Source organism: Rhinolophus hipposideros (genome assembly GCF_964194185.1).
Source record: "Rhinolophus hipposideros genome assembly, chromosome: 21".
Classification (NCBI taxonomy): Eukaryota; Metazoa; Chordata; class Mammalia; order Chiroptera; family Rhinolophidae; genus Rhinolophus; species Rhinolophus hipposideros.
This window is the reverse complement of record NC_138067.1, coordinates 22580677-22598294: the sequence shown is the minus strand read 5'-3', so window position 1 is coordinate 22598294 and position 17618 is coordinate 22580677. Positions and strand designations below refer to the sequence as shown.

General features: G+C 52.4%; 2 protein-coding genes across 5 annotated transcripts in view; one reads left to right on the top strand and one right to left on the bottom strand.

Annotated features, from left to right (window-relative positions):
- The first annotated feature begins 3104 nt into the window (after positions 1-3104).
- On the top strand, positions 3105-9254 carry LDHD (lactate dehydrogenase D). Of its 3 annotated transcripts, XM_081030556.1 has the most exons (12): positions 3373-3488; positions 4347-4459; positions 4680-4821; positions 5046-5187; positions 5322-5481; positions 5912-5976; positions 6057-6185; positions 6263-6390; positions 6476-6583; positions 7002-7092; positions 7179-7290; positions 7381-8016. In XM_081030556.1, exons 1-12 carry the CDS (start codon positions 3414-3416, stop codon positions 7544-7546), a joined length of 1431 nt encoding a protein of 476 aa, XP_080886682.1. In that variant the 5' UTR covers positions 3373-3413; the 3' UTR covers positions 7547-8016. The 3 variants fall into 3 exon arrangements, with proteins under 3 accessions (XP_080886681.1, XP_080886682.1, XP_080886683.1); XM_081030555.1 differs by lacking the exon at positions 6476-6583 and having other exon boundaries at positions 3105-3488; positions 5777-5976; positions 7381-9254; XM_081030557.1 differs by lacking the exon at positions 6476-6583.
- Positions 9255-11017: 1763 nt separating this feature from the next.
- ZNRF1 (zinc and ring finger 1) overlaps positions 11018-17618 on the bottom strand; it is a 92846-nt gene continuing 86245 nt past the window's right edge. Inside the window, exons 3-5 of one of the 2 annotated variants that reach the window (XM_081030559.1) lie at positions 14924-15029; positions 13218-13309; positions 11018-12025 (exon numbers count right to left, since the gene is read on the bottom strand). In XM_081030559.1, the coding sequence (XP_080886685.1) occupies positions 13252-13309; positions 14924-15029 (164 nt within the window). In that variant the 3' untranslated portion in view covers positions 11018-12025; positions 13218-13251. Of the gene's footprint in view, positions 12302-13217; positions 13310-14923; positions 15030-17618 lie in introns of both variants that reach the window. The other variant, XM_081030558.1, reaches the window with a different exon arrangement.

The window sequence follows — 17618 nt, the reverse complement described above, 5'->3', positions numbered from 1 at the left end:
TGACAAAGATAATCTGCTGTGGTTTCAAAATGATAGTATGACTGTGTCTAGAGGTCTCCAAGAACATGCTCAGCTTCAGTCATTCTCCAGAAGGACTTATAGAACTGAGCAAGCTGTTAACACTCATGGTTACAGTCTATCCCAGTGAAAGGATATAGACTAAAATCAGCAATGGAAAAAGGCACAAAGGCAGCATCCTAGAGACACCAGACAGAAGATTCCAGTTGTCCTTCTCAGTGGAGTCATGCATACAGTGCTTAATTCTCCCTGCAATGATGTGCAACAGCACATACGGAATGTCACTAACCAGAAGCTCAGAGAGCCTTAGTGTCCAGGGTTTTTATTGGGGATTGGTCATATTGGTATGTCTGAGTGCTCACACAGCTGATCTTAGTCTCCAAACCTAGCAGAGATCAAGCTAATGCCATGTGGCCCAAGGCTCCCAGCATAAACCACATTGCTAGTATGAACCATCTGGCTGGTTTAAGGCCGCCAGGTAAAGAAAGACACTCTTATCGGTAGACATTCCAGGAGCTTAGAGGTTATCTCTGAAGAGCTGGGCAACAGTCAAACCTTTCTTCATAAGGCACAGGGTTTAGACAACCCATACTTGCCTAGTTAACCCTTTACTGTAGAATGACCTACAATGTTTCTTTTATGCCATGGGAAACTGGTTTTGCATTTTGTTTTGTTTTTCCAGAAAAGCAATGCTGAAGAACACTGAGGTAATTAATATCTATTACCTCCTTCCTTATACACAAACTTCTTCCTTATACACAAACAATTATTTCTTTGTGTCCACCTGTTGGCCACATTTTGCCAAATAGCATGAAGGAAGCTTATTTCTGTATCAGAAGTAGTTCATATTTCAGTGGGATTTGGAGGTCCTTATGAAAAAGAAGTGGCCCCAATGAATGGCCCATCTGTCTCCATGCCCTCTGCAACATGACTTTGCAGGTTTTCTTAGCAGAAGGTGCAGTCTATTTCCCTGCCTACTAAACTGAGGCTTGCTCTGTGACTTGCTTTGGCCACAGTCTTAAAGTATCGCCCCAAATATATTTATTGAGTTCAAAAAGAAAAACAGTAACTTCACAGTGCAGAACCTCACAGACACCACCTACACTAAGTGATCAAGGTTAACATCTCCAGTAATAAGACATATCAGCATCTTATACTGCTCATATGATATGCTGAGAAGGGCACACTACTTCTTTGGTAGTCTTGCCAAAGCACATGACTTCAATCTCCTGAGAAAATATCAGATAACCACAACTGAGGAACGTTCTATAAAGTAACTGACTAGTACTCAAAATATCAAGGTCCAAAAGACAAGGAAAGACTAAGAAATTGTCATAGGTTGCAGGAGACAAAGGAAACAAAACAACTAAATACAGCCTGGGATGTTGGATTAGATCCTGGATCAAACAAACAAATAAATACCCCCCCCAAAACAAGAAGACGTCAGTGAACAAACAGGTGAAATCCAATTTGTAGTTTTCTATTGTACCAATGCTCTAACTGTACCAGTTAGGACTTTACCAATTCTTAGCTTTGATAATTGTACTATTGTTATTTACAACATTAATGAAAACTAAGTGAAAGATATATAGGAATTCGCTCTACCAGTTTTGCAATTTTTCTGTGTGTAAAATTATCTCAAAATAAAAAGTTAGAAATAATCCGGATACTCATTCTTTATCTGTTGTTCATATTGAAAAAGAAATCTTCCTCTTCTGGCACTACGTTTGACTACATGACTCTCTAAGCTGGTTCCTTAGCTCCACCTTCCAAAGACCATTCATTCCTTCTATTGCTCTTCGGGTCAGCGGCTCTGGATGGTGAGGTATACATTAGGATTGGTGTATCCCCTGGTCATTTGCCCACTACTATACCTCCTTCGTTAAAAACCGAGTCGCTTGGTCTGAGGTGAGGTTATATGCTACATACCATGCCGGTGGGTCAAACACTGTGAGCCTTCAGACAGTGGTGCTGCCTGAGGTCGTGCAGGCACGAGAAGCAAACTTATCCCATAATATGTGTTGTATTGATTTCAGTGAAGATAAATGTAATCTGCGTGTTACTAGGTGGCTGGCTGGTCTCTCTGAGGAATGGTACCATGTTGGGGATTCAGTATTGCAGTAGGGAAGACCCATAGCAGCGGCAGTAGTTAGATCAGCCTTAGTGAACGGGTGCCCAGGCTGGTGGGCTTAGTATTAGCTTCTGTCCCTACTACCATTATGCCTGTATTGCCGTGGTCATTGACAGAGGTTGGCCGATGACAACTGGCTGAATCCTGTTATCTACTTTGTTTAGTCTCTTCCATGGTAGATGCTCTCCAGTGGGTGTTAACATGTAATTCATGTGATAGAAAGATATCACTTTGTACCTACTCCTAATTGAAGAAGCTCCAACTACATGCTTCTTCCCAAACCTCCTTGACCCTCATTTGCCAATCTTTTTCCTAATTGGCCCCTGACCAACCAGCCAAGTCATTCACTATTGCCCGTGGGCCCATATATACTCTTCTAATGGGTCACTTTTCTTTCTACGAAAGGGGATGACCAGGTACATGCCTGGAGCTCTGCCAATTTGGAGGATTTCAGGATTACCCTGAAATGTGTTACCAGTTGAGCAACACATTGAGAGTGGAAATGTGAACTCATTCCAATGTAATTGGGGAGAAGAACCTAAGTAGATGTTTGTATTTCTGATTCGATTGGGAAGAAAAACAAAGCTAGGAATAGCTTTATCTCAATAATGATAGCAACATACTCCTTCAAATTTGTTGTGGGAAGAAAACCGAACTTGAAATAGCTTCAAGAGCAGCAGCCACCTGGTGGGAGGGTGGAGATTAAAGGGATGCAACATTTTTTCCCTTTACTTATTTAGTGAATGTCTGCTCATCCTTAGTTTTCCTCTTCCAGAAAGATTTCCTGCCTTGTCTCACTGCCCTACTCCTTCCCTTCCCCTGTACTTTTCAGCCTCACAGCCCTGATTGCAGTGCCCTCTGTGACACCGGAGCTGAGACTTGCCGGGTGAGAAAGACAAGGGGTGTGTGCCAAGCTAGGGGTATACAGGAGTGGAAAGTGAAGCTGGAGCTAGATGCCGAAGAGGAGATTGGAAGGCAGTGGGGTAGAAGGAGAGGTCAGCAGGAACTGGCAGAACCCTTAAGGCCATGGCAAGGAGTCTGCCTTTGAAGAACCACAGGAAGCCCTGCAATTCTGTTTCCCTTTGTGTTAAGTAAACCTCCTCTCCTTTAGAAGTACTGGCCCTGGCTCATGTACCTGACTCAGCAACGTCTGGCAGAGCCACCTTAAGCCGGGCCACCTTAAGCAGGCTCCACCCTCAGCACAGCCACTGGCTGTGCAGTTACTCCGCTTAAGTAACGGCACCCCTCTGGCTATAGCCCAGCTATGGCCAGTCTGCTCCGGGTGGCAGTAACCTGGGGCCTGTTCTCTTGGAGGGGCTACTGCTCCAGGGGGACTCAGGTAGGCAGGGGAATCCCTCTGGAGGGTGGGCCACCCCCACCCCCTTATGCCAAGCTCCCATCAGGCTCTGTGCTACCCCTGCACCCCTGCTACCTCTGTTCAGGGTCTGTGTGACCCTGAACAGAGAATCACTGGGCTTGCCCTGTGTCACTGTGGGTGTTGGGTGAGATGGACCAAAGACCCCACAGCTGTCATGAGTGGGGCGGAGGGAAGTCACATGAAAGGTTTGAGGGCTCCACAGTGCCCCTTTGGGACTCCCAAATGTACACAGACATTTTGAAAGAATGCCTAGGAAGTAAGGGCCTGGGTTCTAGGCCAGGCTTTGTCCTTGACCTGCTGGCCTCCACTCCCCATCTGTAAAGTGGGAAGAAATCCTCAGAAGGGCCAGCCACAGTGGAGTCGGGGTGGGGGACACTGCAGTTGATGGGCAATGGAGCTTTTTTCTTCCTGCCCTTCCTTTTACAAACTGTGTCCCTGGTGTGACTGGGGCACTGCCTTGGAAAAGGGACAGAGATGACTAAGCTGTACTAGTCACTAAGGCAGGACTGGCTACTTTATGGAACCCTGCTGACACCCCTTTTTGTAGAGTGAATCTGGTTCTTATTTTTATCCAGGTGACAGTTTTTCTGAAGTAAAACATTGACCCTGATGGTGTGTCTGGGTTTCCTTTGGGTGGGCCCACTGGCAAGGCCTGGCTCCTCTAGCTTTTGGGGGTGGTGTCAGTGTGGGTGAGGGGGAGGCCAGAGGTGATGGCAGCCCCTTTTCCCCTCCAGGGCCACCCCTCCGACCTGCCACAGGAGTAGTTCTATGGCCCCAGGTGTCTGTAAGTGACCCTGGCGATGTGTTTCTTCCCCGCAGGGCAAACTCAGCAAGGACTTTGTGGAGACTCTGAAGGCAGTTGTGGGGAGCCCCCACGTGTCTACTGCTGCTTCGGTCCTAGAGCAACACGGGCATGATGAGTCAATGCACAGGTATGAGGGGTCCTGTACTCTGTCAGAGCCCCTGGCGGGGAGTGAGAGTTCTGGGCTGGCTTCTCCCCTATTCATCTTTTTGGGATGCTCTGGCATTGTCTCCTCCACACCCCTCTTCCATTGTGCAGCCTCAGGTCCTGCAATATCTCAGGGATCATTGAAATGTGAGTGGGATCAGAGGGTCCCACACCCCCTCTAAACGCTGAGGGTCTTGTTCTAGGTGCCAACCTCCAGACGTCGTGGTGTGGCCCCAGAATGTGGAGCAGGTCAGCCAGTTGGCAGCCCTTTGCTATGGCCAAAATGTGCCCATCATCCCATTCGGTACAGGCACCGGGCTTGAGGGTGGAGTCTGCGCTGTGCAGGTATGGTGGCCCCTCCCTGGCCAGGCTCTGGTCCCATCACACTTGTCACATTTGTGGTGCCCAATCCACCACATCCAGCTTGATTGCCCAAGTCCAATCCTCCTTACCTGCCATCCTGGGGCTGCGGTCTGGCTGCTAGGAGGTCAGCTTCAAAGTGGAGTGCTGGGGGCTGTGGTTTGGCAGGTGACATGGGTCAGCTGTCCCCTTGGCACCCCTCCTGCCAGGGTGGTGTTTGTATCAACCTGACACACATGGACCGAATCCTGGAGCTGAATCCGGAAGATTTCTCTGTGGTGGTGGAGCCCGGCGTCACCCGCAAAGCACTCAACACCTACATTCGGGACAGTGGCCTCTGGTTTCCCGTAGGTAGGCTGGAACTTGAGGCCTTTCCCCAGGGCCTTCAGGGCTCCTGGAGACAGGGCTGTTTCTGGGGCTTGAGGGCACCCCTCTGCCCCTGGGCACCTGCCTACGCTACCTTCTGCCTGCCCTCTGCCCTCCAGACCCAGGGGCAGACGCCTCTCTCTGTGGCATGGCGGCCACTGGGGCCTCGGGCACCAACACTGTGCGCTATGGTACCATGCGGGACAACGTGCTGAACCTGGAGGTGGTGCTGCCGGGCGGGCGGCTTCTTCACACCGCAGGCCAAAGCCGTCATTTCCGGTGAGCACCCTCTATCCACGGCGATGGGGGCCTCCTGGATAGGTGGGCCAGGCTTCTGAAACTCGTGTCACTGGAGTTCATTTTTTTTGCACGAGGCGAACTTGGGCTGTGTCAGACAACGTCTCTGCCTTGATGGCAGTCTAGGCTGATGGGGACAGCCCAGACCTCAGGCTCAGCACCCCACCTGGCAGGGGCCTGGGGGACAGTGCCCAGCTTCCAGCTCCAGGCTCCTGGATAGAAATCTATTGCCAAGTGGCCTGGGCTCTCACCTACCTTGTGTGTCCCTGGGTCCCAGGAAGAGTGCAGCTGGCTACAACCTCACCGGGCTCTTTGTGGGCTCTGAGGGGACACTGGGCCTCATCACAGCAGCTACACTGCGCCTGCACCCTGTCCCTGAGGCCACGGTGGCTGCCACCTGTGCATTCCCCAGTGTCCAGGCAGCCGTGGACAGCACCATACACATCCTCCAGGCTGCAGTGCCCGTAGCCCGCATTGGTGAGCTGGGGATGGGCTCCCCAAAAGAGGTCCCCTTTGAAGACCACGCCTTACCTCACCTGCCCTCCCCTTGGTCCCAGAGTTCCTGGATGATGTCATGATGGATGCCTGCAACAGGTACAGCAACCTGAACTGCTCCGTGGCACCCACGCTCTTTCTTGAGTTCCATGGCTCTGAGCAGGCACTGGCAGAGCAGCTACAGCGGACAGGTGTGCTGGGGTGCTATAGGGCGGAGGACACAGGCTGCTCAAAGTAGAGCCTGGTATCAACCCCTCACTCCCCACAGAGGAGATTGCCCAGCACAACGGAGCCTCCCACTTCTCCTGGGCCAAGGAGGCGGAGGAGCGCAGCCAGCTCTGGGCCGCAAGGCACAACGCCTGGTACGCAGTCTTGGCCCTGCGGCCGGGCTGCAAGGTGAGCCGTGCTAGGGGGAGGCGGGACCCATGGCTCAGCCCGCAGACCCTTTTTGCTTAGCCCACTACCTTGGTGTCCAGAGCAGCAGACCGAGGCCCACAGGGACAGGACTGCCCCCACACAGCTGTTTCTCAGACACTGTCTAGAGGGAAAGCGGAGTCATCTGCCAAACCGTCCAGAGAGAGCTCCTGCGGTGAGCCAGGCCTCGTGCACAGGGACCCTGGAGCAGGCCCAGCACAGCGTTTTTAGCTGTTGTGAATGCAGAGGATAAGCTTCCTGGAGAGAGGGATAATGAAGTGGAAGGTGTTAGCCAACAGGAAGGGGAGGGAGACTGGGCTCCAGCAGCTCAAGCAAAAGCTCAGATGTGTGTGCACTGGGGGAGCAGTGAGGGTGAGGAGCAAGGGGAGAGCTGTGGAGCTGGGGAAGCCTCTGTTACGATAGCCAGGCCTGGAGAACACACCCGGCCGTCATCTTGTACAGGGGACACTGGGGCCGTGAGGCCAAGCCTCCTCGGAGCTGTTCTTAACCTTAACTACAGTTCTTAACCTTGACCCTTACCTCTGGGCAGGCAGGGGTGAGGGAGGACTTCACAGGCCCGCCCCCTGTTCCAGGGCTATGCCACTGACGTTTGTGTGCCCATCTCCCGGCTGCCGGAGATCCTGGTGCAGACCAAGGAGGACCTGAAGGCCTCGGGGCTCACAGGTTCTGCCTGCCCACTGCTGGGGCGCGGCAGGGTGGGGGGTGGAAGGCTGGGCTGCGGATGGCAGCTCTGTCCTCTGGGCCCGTAGGAGCCATTGTTGGACACGTGGGCGATGGCAACTTCCACTGCCTCCTACTGGTAGACCCGGAGGACGCGGAGGAGATCCACAGGGTTAAGGTCTTCGCACACCAGCTGGGCAGGTAAGAATAAACCCTGGCCAGGGAGCTGGAGGGAGAGCTGCAGAGAGGAATTTGCTCCCCGCTGAGAATCTCTTTTCCTCTGCCTCCCAGGCGGGCACTGGCACTCCGTGGGACATGCACTGGGGAACATGGCATTGGGCTGGGCAAGCGGCAGCTGCTGCAGGAGGAGGTGGGCACCGTGGGCATGGAGACCATGTGGCAGCTCAAAGCTACACTGGATCCCCGAGGCCTTATGAACCCGGGCAAGATGCTGTGAGGGGGCCCCGAGCACTTGGCCCCCAAGCCCCCAGACAACGGAACCTCCTGTTCTGGAATCTTGCTTAACGACAGAGAACAGCTCTGCCTGTCCCTCTGATCTGGAACCCAAGGCCAGAGGCTCGGCGAGAAGCCTGGACACTTGGCTCCTTCTTGGACCTCTTGTGTTCTCAGGAGCCTTTGGTCTAGTAAATGACTCAGGGTCATTCTGGTGATGCGTTCTCCTCTCTGTTCTCTTACACATCCTGTCCCGGACGGAAGAGGCAGTATGGGTCACCCCAAAGACTTAAAAGACGACTCCTCTCCATCCATTGCTGGGGGCCTGGGACCAAGCCTGAGGGACCCAGCACCCTTAGCCCTACTCTGCCTACTGACAGGAATACTCCTTTCTTGGTGTGGAAGGAGACCTTGATATTGCTTCTTGGGGTTCTCAAAATAAACCTGAACCTCATTTGCGGCAACCTGGAGATGAGCAGGCAGTACCTGTGAATGGCTTCCCATGCCACCCCACTCAGGTTCTCTGTCCTTTGGCCGGTGACACACTCATCCCTCATTCCGGATCTGTCCTCTGACTTGTTGCAGCCTGAGGCTGCAGATGAAGGTCACTTACAGGGACCCAGGTCCCGGTCCCAACTGCTCCGCCTGAGAACCCCAGGCCTGAGGACTTGCCCATGGTCAGCATCTTATGACAGACTCCCCCACTGAGCCCGGTCTTAGGACATTCTGAACATGGTCTTTAAGCAGCTGCTACCAATCATTGGAAATGGAAGTGATTTGCCTCATCATGTGATGTATTATACTCCCAGCTTTTTTGCCCTCAAAGTCAGAATCTGTCACCAGGCATGCTCCTGCCTTGGGGTCACTGCTCGAGCTACTGGACTAGGATGAGTTGTTCCCCATAAGCCCACGAGAGGGCGCCTGACACCATAAACTCAGACACCACAGATTGCTTTGGGCAGTGGCACCTAACTCACCACCTGTCCGGGCATACAGCTCTCATCCCCCAACTTCTTAGGGTCGGGGAGGGGCCTGGTGTCCTTGGAGCCAATCTCTAAATTGTGCACCCCACTGCAGGTCCTAGGAGCCTATTGTATGGGTCCATCTCCCTCCCCCTGGGCCTGGTCCCTTCCTTAGGAAAGGTGTTTGGCCAGCCATTGGGGTGCACTCTCCATCTCCTCGCCATTTCCAGTCCCATCAGCAGTTCGGGCTCTGGGCAGAGGCAGCCCTCTGTGATTCCTTGGTCCACTCGGTTCCTGGAATCCTTCCTCTGTGTAAACACCGAGCTAAGGCTGGAGTTCACTCCTCTGTGACTTTTCTGTCCCCTGGCTGTGCTGGCTGGGAACAGTAGCTGTGCCAGGGGGTGATGTGAGGCAAATCTCATTGGCCCCCTCCCGAACAACCCCACACACTGTCCACAGAGACACAGCTCACTAGACCTCGCCTCCCAGGGGCTGATCCTGCAGGGGTGGGGCTCTTCCCTGATGTGCCTCCCACTACCCGGCAACTAGTAGGTGCTCAACAAATGACTGTTTCCCCACACTTTTATTAGGAAAAATTCCAAACATACAGAAGAGTTGAAGAACAAGCACACAGTTCACATACCAGCCACTGACAATTCAACAATGAATATTTTTGTCTTATTTGCTGTATTTTGGGGGAACCATTTGAAATTGTTACACATTTCTTGACATCATTCATCTATATAATTCAGCATCTGTCTCCTAAGAATAAGGACATTCTCCTAAACACCTCAGCATCATCAAATGCTACTAGATGACATCAGTGAGGTGCTCCTGTCCAGGAAGCTCCCATGTGTGGGGACCCTCAGCAGAGGGAGTGGGTAGAACCTCCCTCCCAGCTCCTGCTGATCCCCTCTCCTCCGAGCTTGGACAGCTCTCTGGATGATGACAAGATACCAGTTCTACCTGGGAAACCCCGACACCCTGACTCCACCCAGATGCTGGCACCTAGGTCTCAGTTTGGAGGCCACAGTAGCCGGCAGAGGGCTGCAGTGTGCAGGGTGGGAGTAGAAGTCGCTGGGGGCGGGGAGGGGGGTAAGCACCAGCCCCAGGAGCCTGGAATAGCACCCAGCGTGGGCTCCAGCCTTGCCTTGCCTGGCGCACGACCACTCAGCTCACCCAGAACTCTGCTAAGGTGACCAGGCCTGAGCAACCGAGGTGGGCACACAGGCCTCTGCCTGCAGGCCCAGGGGGTCAGGCAAGGAGATCTCCGTCAGGGCCAGCTTTGCTGGAGGAATTAAATATAGAACAGGGAGACACAGTTGCCAGGCAGAAGCAGGAGGTGCTGTGAATAGATCAGTGCTCTTTGCTCTGACGAAGCTACCAGGGAGCCTGCTATGCATGTGGCAGAGGCACTCTCTGACCCTCACAGTGACCTCTGAGCTGCATGATTCTGTCCCCACTTTACATGTGAGGATATGAAGATTAGACGAATGAAGTGGTTTCCTCAAGATCATTCTGCCAAGAAGTAGAGACGTATGCAGACAGTTTAGGGCCCATGTTCTGGCCGCCGTGGTGATCATCAGTCCTGGGGTCTCCACTTCAGATGGGTCTGACTCGAAGGCTCAGGCTTAGACCCACACACAAGTTCTTTAGTATTTCTTTGAACGTGCTGAGGGTGCCTGTACTTTGGCTCACATTTGCCCACAGGCCTGCGGTGCCTTGCAGAGTAGGTGCTTCAGGAAGTGTTTGACCAAGATGAGTGCAGAGCCAGGGCCTGGAGGGGTTAGAACCCACGGAGGCAACAGCGCACAAGAGGCCTGAGAAAGGCAGAGCAGAGAGGGCGCAGAGTCGTCTCCCTCCAGAGCTTTCCTTCGCAGGCTATGCAGGAGGCTCTGGAATGCTGCTCCAGGAGCCTGTGTGGCACAGGGACAGAGGCCAGGCGTGCACTGCTATCCCTGTCCGGAGCTTCCCGCCCAGCCCAAGGTGTGCCAACTCTTGTGAGCCCTGAGTGGCTGGTTCTAGTTCAAGGCTCTGAGCTGGCTTAGCCCCAAACCAGGGCCTGTTTCTGGGCTTCAATGAAGCATGCCCATGAGTCAGCACTGAGACTCCCACTGAACAGGCAGGGCAGGATGTGGAGCAGGGAGCCGAGAATGAGGGGGGAGGGGGGAGGGGCACAGTGCTAGGCAAACACCTGGGAGAACCCACATCCTTGAAGCCTCCAATGCTGCAAGAGCTTTGCCCCTGCAGCTCTTTCACAAGAGTTCTGTTACAAGCACTCCACAGGTGACGGCAGACTGACTCCACGAGGCCAAGGCCGGAGAGGGTTAGTAAACCTGGGGGACCCAGGTCTGACCAGCCATGTTCCTCTATCCAGGCATGGCTGCTTTGAGAACCCCAGTACACCTGCAGCCCCAAGTAGTAGCCTAAGGAAGGCTTAGGGGCGAGGGGAGGGAGTGGGGACAGGCCTTCAATCCCCATTTCCTGATTGTGTAACAACACTTCACTAAAATAAAGTCACACAGTGCATCTTTTATTAGACATTGTTTTAATACCATATCAAAACATCTTAACTAATGAAGAAAGCTTTTCCCCCAGCTTTGAACATTTTTTTAAACATTTCATAAGGTTGTTTTTTTGTATTTTAATATATAAATACAGAAGAAACCTATCTTGCATGGGCTGATGCCATGTGTGACCATCAATGGCTAAAATGTTCTCAGAGTGCCTGAAAACAGGGGTAGCTGTACATATTCCTTTAATAAGTCTTTTGTTTGTCTGTTTAAGTTTTCAGGGGGGGAATCCACAAGGGTCTAAGAAAAATGTTCAGGATTTTTGCAGGACACTTGTGATTGTTAAATCCTCTGAACTGACCAGAACCAGGAGGTAGGGAGGGATTAAAAATGGGAATGGAAGGGGAGAAAGTCTTCCATGGGTTGTTGTTTTGGCAATGAAGTCAAGACCTCAGGGTCCCACAGGGAGAAAAGTGCAAAACCAAGCCAGAAAAATGAACAAAGAAAACCAAGGCAGAGAGGTTGGTGACGGAGAGGGCCGACGGGGCGCTGGGCACAGGGCGCTGTGCTAGAGCTCCCGTAATGTCAGGACAGGAGTGGTGAGAACCTGGCTCTGTGCGTTTCTGTTCTAGCTGGGCAGCAGACAGCAATCTGTAAACATCACGAGGGAAAACACCAGTCGACACTAGACTTTTTTTTATAATTTTTTTGTTTTGTTTTGTGTTTTTTTTTTTTTTGGTAAACACGTTAGAGACAGACCCACAACGCCTTTCAAAGGTGAAAAAGAAAATGCCCTTTCCCTCCTGGGATGAGGGGTGAGGGGAAGGGTGGCGGTTGATTCTTTCTTCTCTCAAACTCGCGGCTCATCCAATTTGGTGTCCTCAGGGAGAAAGGGAGAACCATTCTCCAGAAGTCAGTGCAGTAGGGGTGCCCTGTTCCCACTGGTGTCCCCAACTCAGCTCTGCCCCAGTGTCCGAAGCCTCCTCTCAGGAACAGAGCTGGCTGTCCCTGTATGGACCACAATACATAAGTCATGCTCCATCAGGCTGACACCAGGCAGGGGCACCTGTGGTTCCAGTCCTGGGGCCCCAAAAAGGCAAACATGCCAGGAATTTGGACTCGCACTCCAGCACCAGGCTCTACTCCTTCTGCCTCACTCTCACCCTCGCTGTTTCTTCTCCCCATGTCCTCAGTGTTTGAGGTGAAGGTAAAAAGAGCAAATGTCCCTGATTTGTTTGCCATCATCAGCTGTCTGGGAGTTTACTTGGAATAAATAAAATAAGCCTAGCAAAAAAAAAAGAGAAAACAAACAAAAAATAAGAGAAAGAGGAAAAAAAAAGAGGCCCCAAAACCTTTAGATGTGAGATGAGGTGGAATCAGAATTTTGGTTGCTCTGGGGGGGATTTGTCTATTTGCCAGGAAAAAAGAAAGTGCCAGTCCAGAACTCGGAAGGCACAGGTCGGATGGGGGACAGGAGAGGACGGTCAGCTTACAGTAAAGCAGGGTGTCCTGGGGAAGAAATGGAGAGGCCAGACAGGAAGGCTCTATCGGGGGACACGTGTGCACGTTTTGAGGAAGTTGGTTGCACTGGCCTGCTGTGGAACCAGGAACCTGAGCTGTGGGGTGAGTGGGGCCAAGTCTAGCCTGCAGGCCTCAGATCCATCTGGCAGCAGGGGAAGTGGCCTGAGGCGGGAAGAGCCAGCAGTGGAATGATGACTGACACCGTCCCCAGACTGTCTTGTTTAGTAAGTGTGCTGTTCACACAGGGATGGGAAACGAGATTATCCCCGTCCCCAAAGAGGAGTCAGAGCCCCTGAGGAGCTGACCTGCCAGAGCCCTCAGTGAGCACAGAGCAGGCTGGGCCGTCAGCCTGGTGTCTGGCTCCTGAGCTCACGCTGCTTCTCCTACCTGGCACATTCCAAAGGGCTCTGCCTTCTTCAGGGAGATTCACCCTAGAGGTCTTGCATAGACTGATCTTTCCACAGCGAATCAACTGTACTGAGCAGGTTTTCTTTATAACTGCGAGTTTGCATCTTAGCCCTCCCAGAATAATTTTCCCCTAACAGAACTACTAACTGATAAGATACGCCCCTCCTGGGGGCGGGAGGGGCGTATAGAGGCAACGCAGCCCTCACGCCCAGGCCCCAGAATGATCTGACCCCAAGCCTTGAGCACGTAGCACCCCCAACCACCAGCTCACCTTTGAGAGGAATCAGCAAGCGAGCCCAGCAGGGTCAGTCCGCGGGGTGCTCTGGACAAGATCTGTTCACTTCAAACCACGAGTCTATGCAGCTGAGACGGGAGGCGGCAAGGGGAGACAGGTTACCGCTGACCAGGCCGCTCCTTAGGGGGCTCGCTCCAAGGGTCAGCTTTCTGAGCAGGGGTTTCCTAAATCTCGCCTGCGAGGACCCCAGGGGAAAACAAGCGTGTCCCCAGATACCCACTTGCTGAAGCAGCAAGAAGGCAGAACACCAAACTGATCTTGGCTTAGCCAGGGCAGCCAACCTGGCATGGTGGGTACAGAACTGGGGTAGACCGGGATGCTGCGAAAAGAGGGGAGTGTGGCCTTGCGAGGAGCCCCAGATGATGGCAAGAGCTACTCGTGAGAAGGGGAGAGTGGGGAGACTGCACAGGGCAGCCAGTCAGCCATGTCTCAGTCTCGAAGGGCAGGAAGTGGGAACAAGGACCCGGGAGACTGGCCATTACTCTGACCTCTGGGGACCTGAGAGCACCCTCCCCTAGGTCAAAGGGACAGCTCGATGCTCCCTCACTGGTGGGTGACTTCTTAGGAGACCCCCAAGCTACCAGACACAGTTTGCTGTGGTCGCAGCCAGCATCTAGCACTTCCCTGAGAAAAAGGATGGCCTTCGGGCTTAGTGACATTGCTAAGGGGACAGGAGGCTGACCGTGAGCCCCTGGTCTCTAGTGTTTACAGAAAGGACTGCCTGAGTCAGAGAGGGAACAGAGATCGCCCTAAGACAGCTTTTGTATTTGTAAACCATCTGGGTGTTTTCAAAGACAGGAATCAGACAGGTAATTTGCATCATTCTTCCTAGAGCCAAAGATTCCCTTTTTCTAGTCCTGGTTGGTACCTGGCTAGGACGCTGGAGAACTCTGTGCTGGACCTGGACCCAGACCCAGACCCAGACCCCTCCCCTAGGCTAACCTGGAGCCTTGCCTGCGTCAGCCACATCCATGCGCAGGGTGCCACTGTTGCCCTGTGGCCAGTGGCCCAGTGACTCAGGTTTTGGAAAAGCCCATGTGTCAGGCAGAAGCTTTGGGGCTCGAGGAGCCAAGAGCAGGTGGCGGCCATAGGCAGTACAGAGTGTCCTCCCTCTTGGGTAAGGAGGTGTCTTCTTTCCAGTCGGAAACAAGAACAAGGCTCATGCCGGAGACTGAGGATAAATCTCAGCCCTGCTAATTATAGCAGCTTTCAGTGCCGTGGCCCCACAGGTAGTGGCTATTCCTGCCGCCTGGCCCTCTGGGGAGCAGGGGCGGGTACAGGGGCAGCAAGCACGCCATTCCACACTGCCTGCCTTGCACAGATGAGGGGCTTCCCCCTGTGAAGCAGGGGGCTAATGGAGGGAGAAGAAACGGATGGAAATCAACCTTCCAAAGAAGGGAATTTTTGGCTCTTTGGGATCCTAAGCACCTTCAACCTGTGGGGCTCCACAGATCTCCCCATCAGCTCTCACCATCCAGGCTGTCAAACCAGAGCAAAACCTCTGGCAATTCCACTCGGCATGTCTGCTGGCTCAGAGCCCGGGAGGAAGGTGGGGGAGGAGGTCATCCCTCAACAAAAGGAGACAGAATGGCTACTGATGAGGGTCTGACTTCCTCTCCCTGGACCCACGGGGAAGAAGCCCTCTGGGATCTGGCTGAGCTGGCCCTGCCGTCCTCTCGTACCTTTTGTGATAAATGCACAGGCAGGGCAGCCTGGCTATCGTGTCCCCCTGAAGCAGCTCCTCCAGGCAGATCACACACTCCCCTGCGTCTTTAGTCAGCACGTCATCTGCAAAGGGGGGACAAGGAGAGTGGGAGAGGGTCACCACCAGCAGACAGGTGGCACTAAGCAGGCATGGGGCTGTAACTGGTTGGGACTGCTTGGGTCACCCAACGTGTACTAGGCTCTGTGGTGACAAAGAAGCCCAGCATGGACCTGGCCCTGAAGGCTCTCACTGCAGAGACGAGACATGCGCACCACAAGTTTACTGTCTAAAGACAAAATGGGATTAATCACCAAATAAGTGGCCCAGGGAGTGGAGGGGGCTTGGGGAGGGAGAGACATGTAGCACACGCAGCATGAGGCGACCTGTTCCCTGCATAGACTTTTCTCCTAAACATATACATAGACCAGGTGCACTGGTTTTTGGTCTGGGAAAATATGATGATGGAGACAGTGGTACAAGGCAAGAAGGAATGGAAGAAACAGGTATTCTAGCAAGTACTTGTACATGCACATCCATTGCAGCATTATTTACAATAGACAAAGGGAGGAAACAGCGCAAAAGTCCACCAACTAATGGACAGATAAACAAAATGTGATATATACATGCAATAAAATACTACTCGGCCACGAAAAAAGAACAATGAATGGACACAAGCTCAGAAATACTACACTAAGTGAAAGAAGCCAGACACAAAAAGCCACCTCTTGTACGATTGTATTATACGAAGTGTCCAGAACAGCAAATACATAGGTAAATACAAAAAGTAGCTCAGGGGCTGAGGGCAGGAGGGATTGGGGAGTGACTGTTTAAGGGCTTTTCTTTTTTGTGGTAAGAACACTCACGCTAAGATCCACCCTCTTGACAAGTTTTTAAGTGTACAATACAGTGTTATTTTAACTACAGGTGCAATGTTGTACAGCACAGCTCTGGAACTTATTCATCTTGCATAACCGAAACTTTTTACCTGCTGAGTAGCAAGTCCCCATTTCCTCTCCCTTCCGCCTCTGGCAACCACCATTCTAGTTCCTGGTTCTAGGAGGCTTCCTGTCTTAAATATCACTTCAATGTGTAAGTGGAGTCACGCAAGAGGCGTTCTTTGGGGGTGATGAAAGTGTTGGTAAATAGATAGACATGGTGGTTGTACAGCATTGTGAATGTTCTAAATGTCACTAAACTGCACAACTCAATTTTTTTAGAAAGAAAACTGCCCCGCCATCCCCACACAAAAGAAGGAATGGAAGAAAGCTGTAGCACACCGTGGGCCCCAGCAACGCCATGGCCACGGAAGCCGAGCACAGCAGGGAGAGCGCCACAGCAAGGCAGCAGTCCTTTATAACATTTCTAAGGCATTCTGGGCACTGGCCACTCAGTGAATAAGCCACGAACTCAGGATTCAAGAAACTCAGAGTGTAACAGGAGAGGACCAACAAGAAAATGGAAATGAACAGCACAGGAATTTCTAGCAGGTCTTATAATATATCCAGGCCCCAGTATGAGGTATGAAAGATGCCTAATCAGGGTAGGCCTGTTCAGAAAAGGCTTGTTCCAGGCAAAGGGAACACACAGTAGTTGTGTACCTGGGAACTGCAGGGAGTCTGCTATGGCAGGTGCAGAGAGACTCCTGGGGCAAGGGGTCGTGGTGCGGGTGGAGGGGAGGCAGGAGGGGAGATGACACCAGACTCGTGTCCTGCTGTAGTGCCTGGGCTCTATCTGCCTCACTGAGAGGCCCGAGAGATGCACTCTGATCCCATCTGGTCTCCGGGAACTACTGGAGGAGGGGTCGAAGACCCCACAGATGGGGAGCCCATTCTAGAAGCCAATGCAGCAGTGCAGGGGGTATGAACTCATACACTAGCAATGGGGGCAGGAAGCAAGGGATTCTGCATTAACAGGGGAGCTGGGCAAATGGTGGGCGGTTGTCACGAAGAGGGAACCCAGGAGGAGGGGGACAGGAAGGGGAATGAAATGAATTCATCGCTGGGTGGGAGGCGCTGACCAGGCGTCTCTATGGACACACGCATGGAAACCTCATCAGTCTGTTCAAGTGTAGATCTGGCGTTTAGAAGGGAGACGCAGGCGACAGGTGGTAGATGTGGGATAAAGAGATTGTCTGGAGAACAAGTTTAGACTGAAATCCAGAGAAGGCAAAATACAAGCCCAGGTCAACCTTAATATCTGAAACGCTGGTGAAAGAGGTGCAGTAAGCAAAAGGTTACCCGGAAGTTCTCAAAACTACAGGAGGAACACCAAGAGAGCAGGATCATGGATGTGAAGGACAGCTTGAAATAGGATCAATTCTCCACTACTGAAAAATCTTAATTGTTCATGAATATTGCCCATGATACACACTCAGGGGTGTGTGTACATTTTCACTTGAGACCCGCGATCCTAGGAACAACGCAGGGCACAGGGTACTGTCCCCACTTTACACACGAGGAAAGAAGTCAGACATCTTGCCTAAGTCAGAGGGCTGGTGAGTGGCCAGGGACCTGCTGCTTGGTACCCTCCTCCACTGCTGTTTCTCTGTGACCTCTGATTATTTGGGTCCAAAGGGAAACATCTGGGGCTCATAAAATGAGGATTCTCCATGGCCTAGAAGGCTATGGTGACTCCAAGCCCACCACCAGGAACTCCGAGGAAAAAGCCAAAGG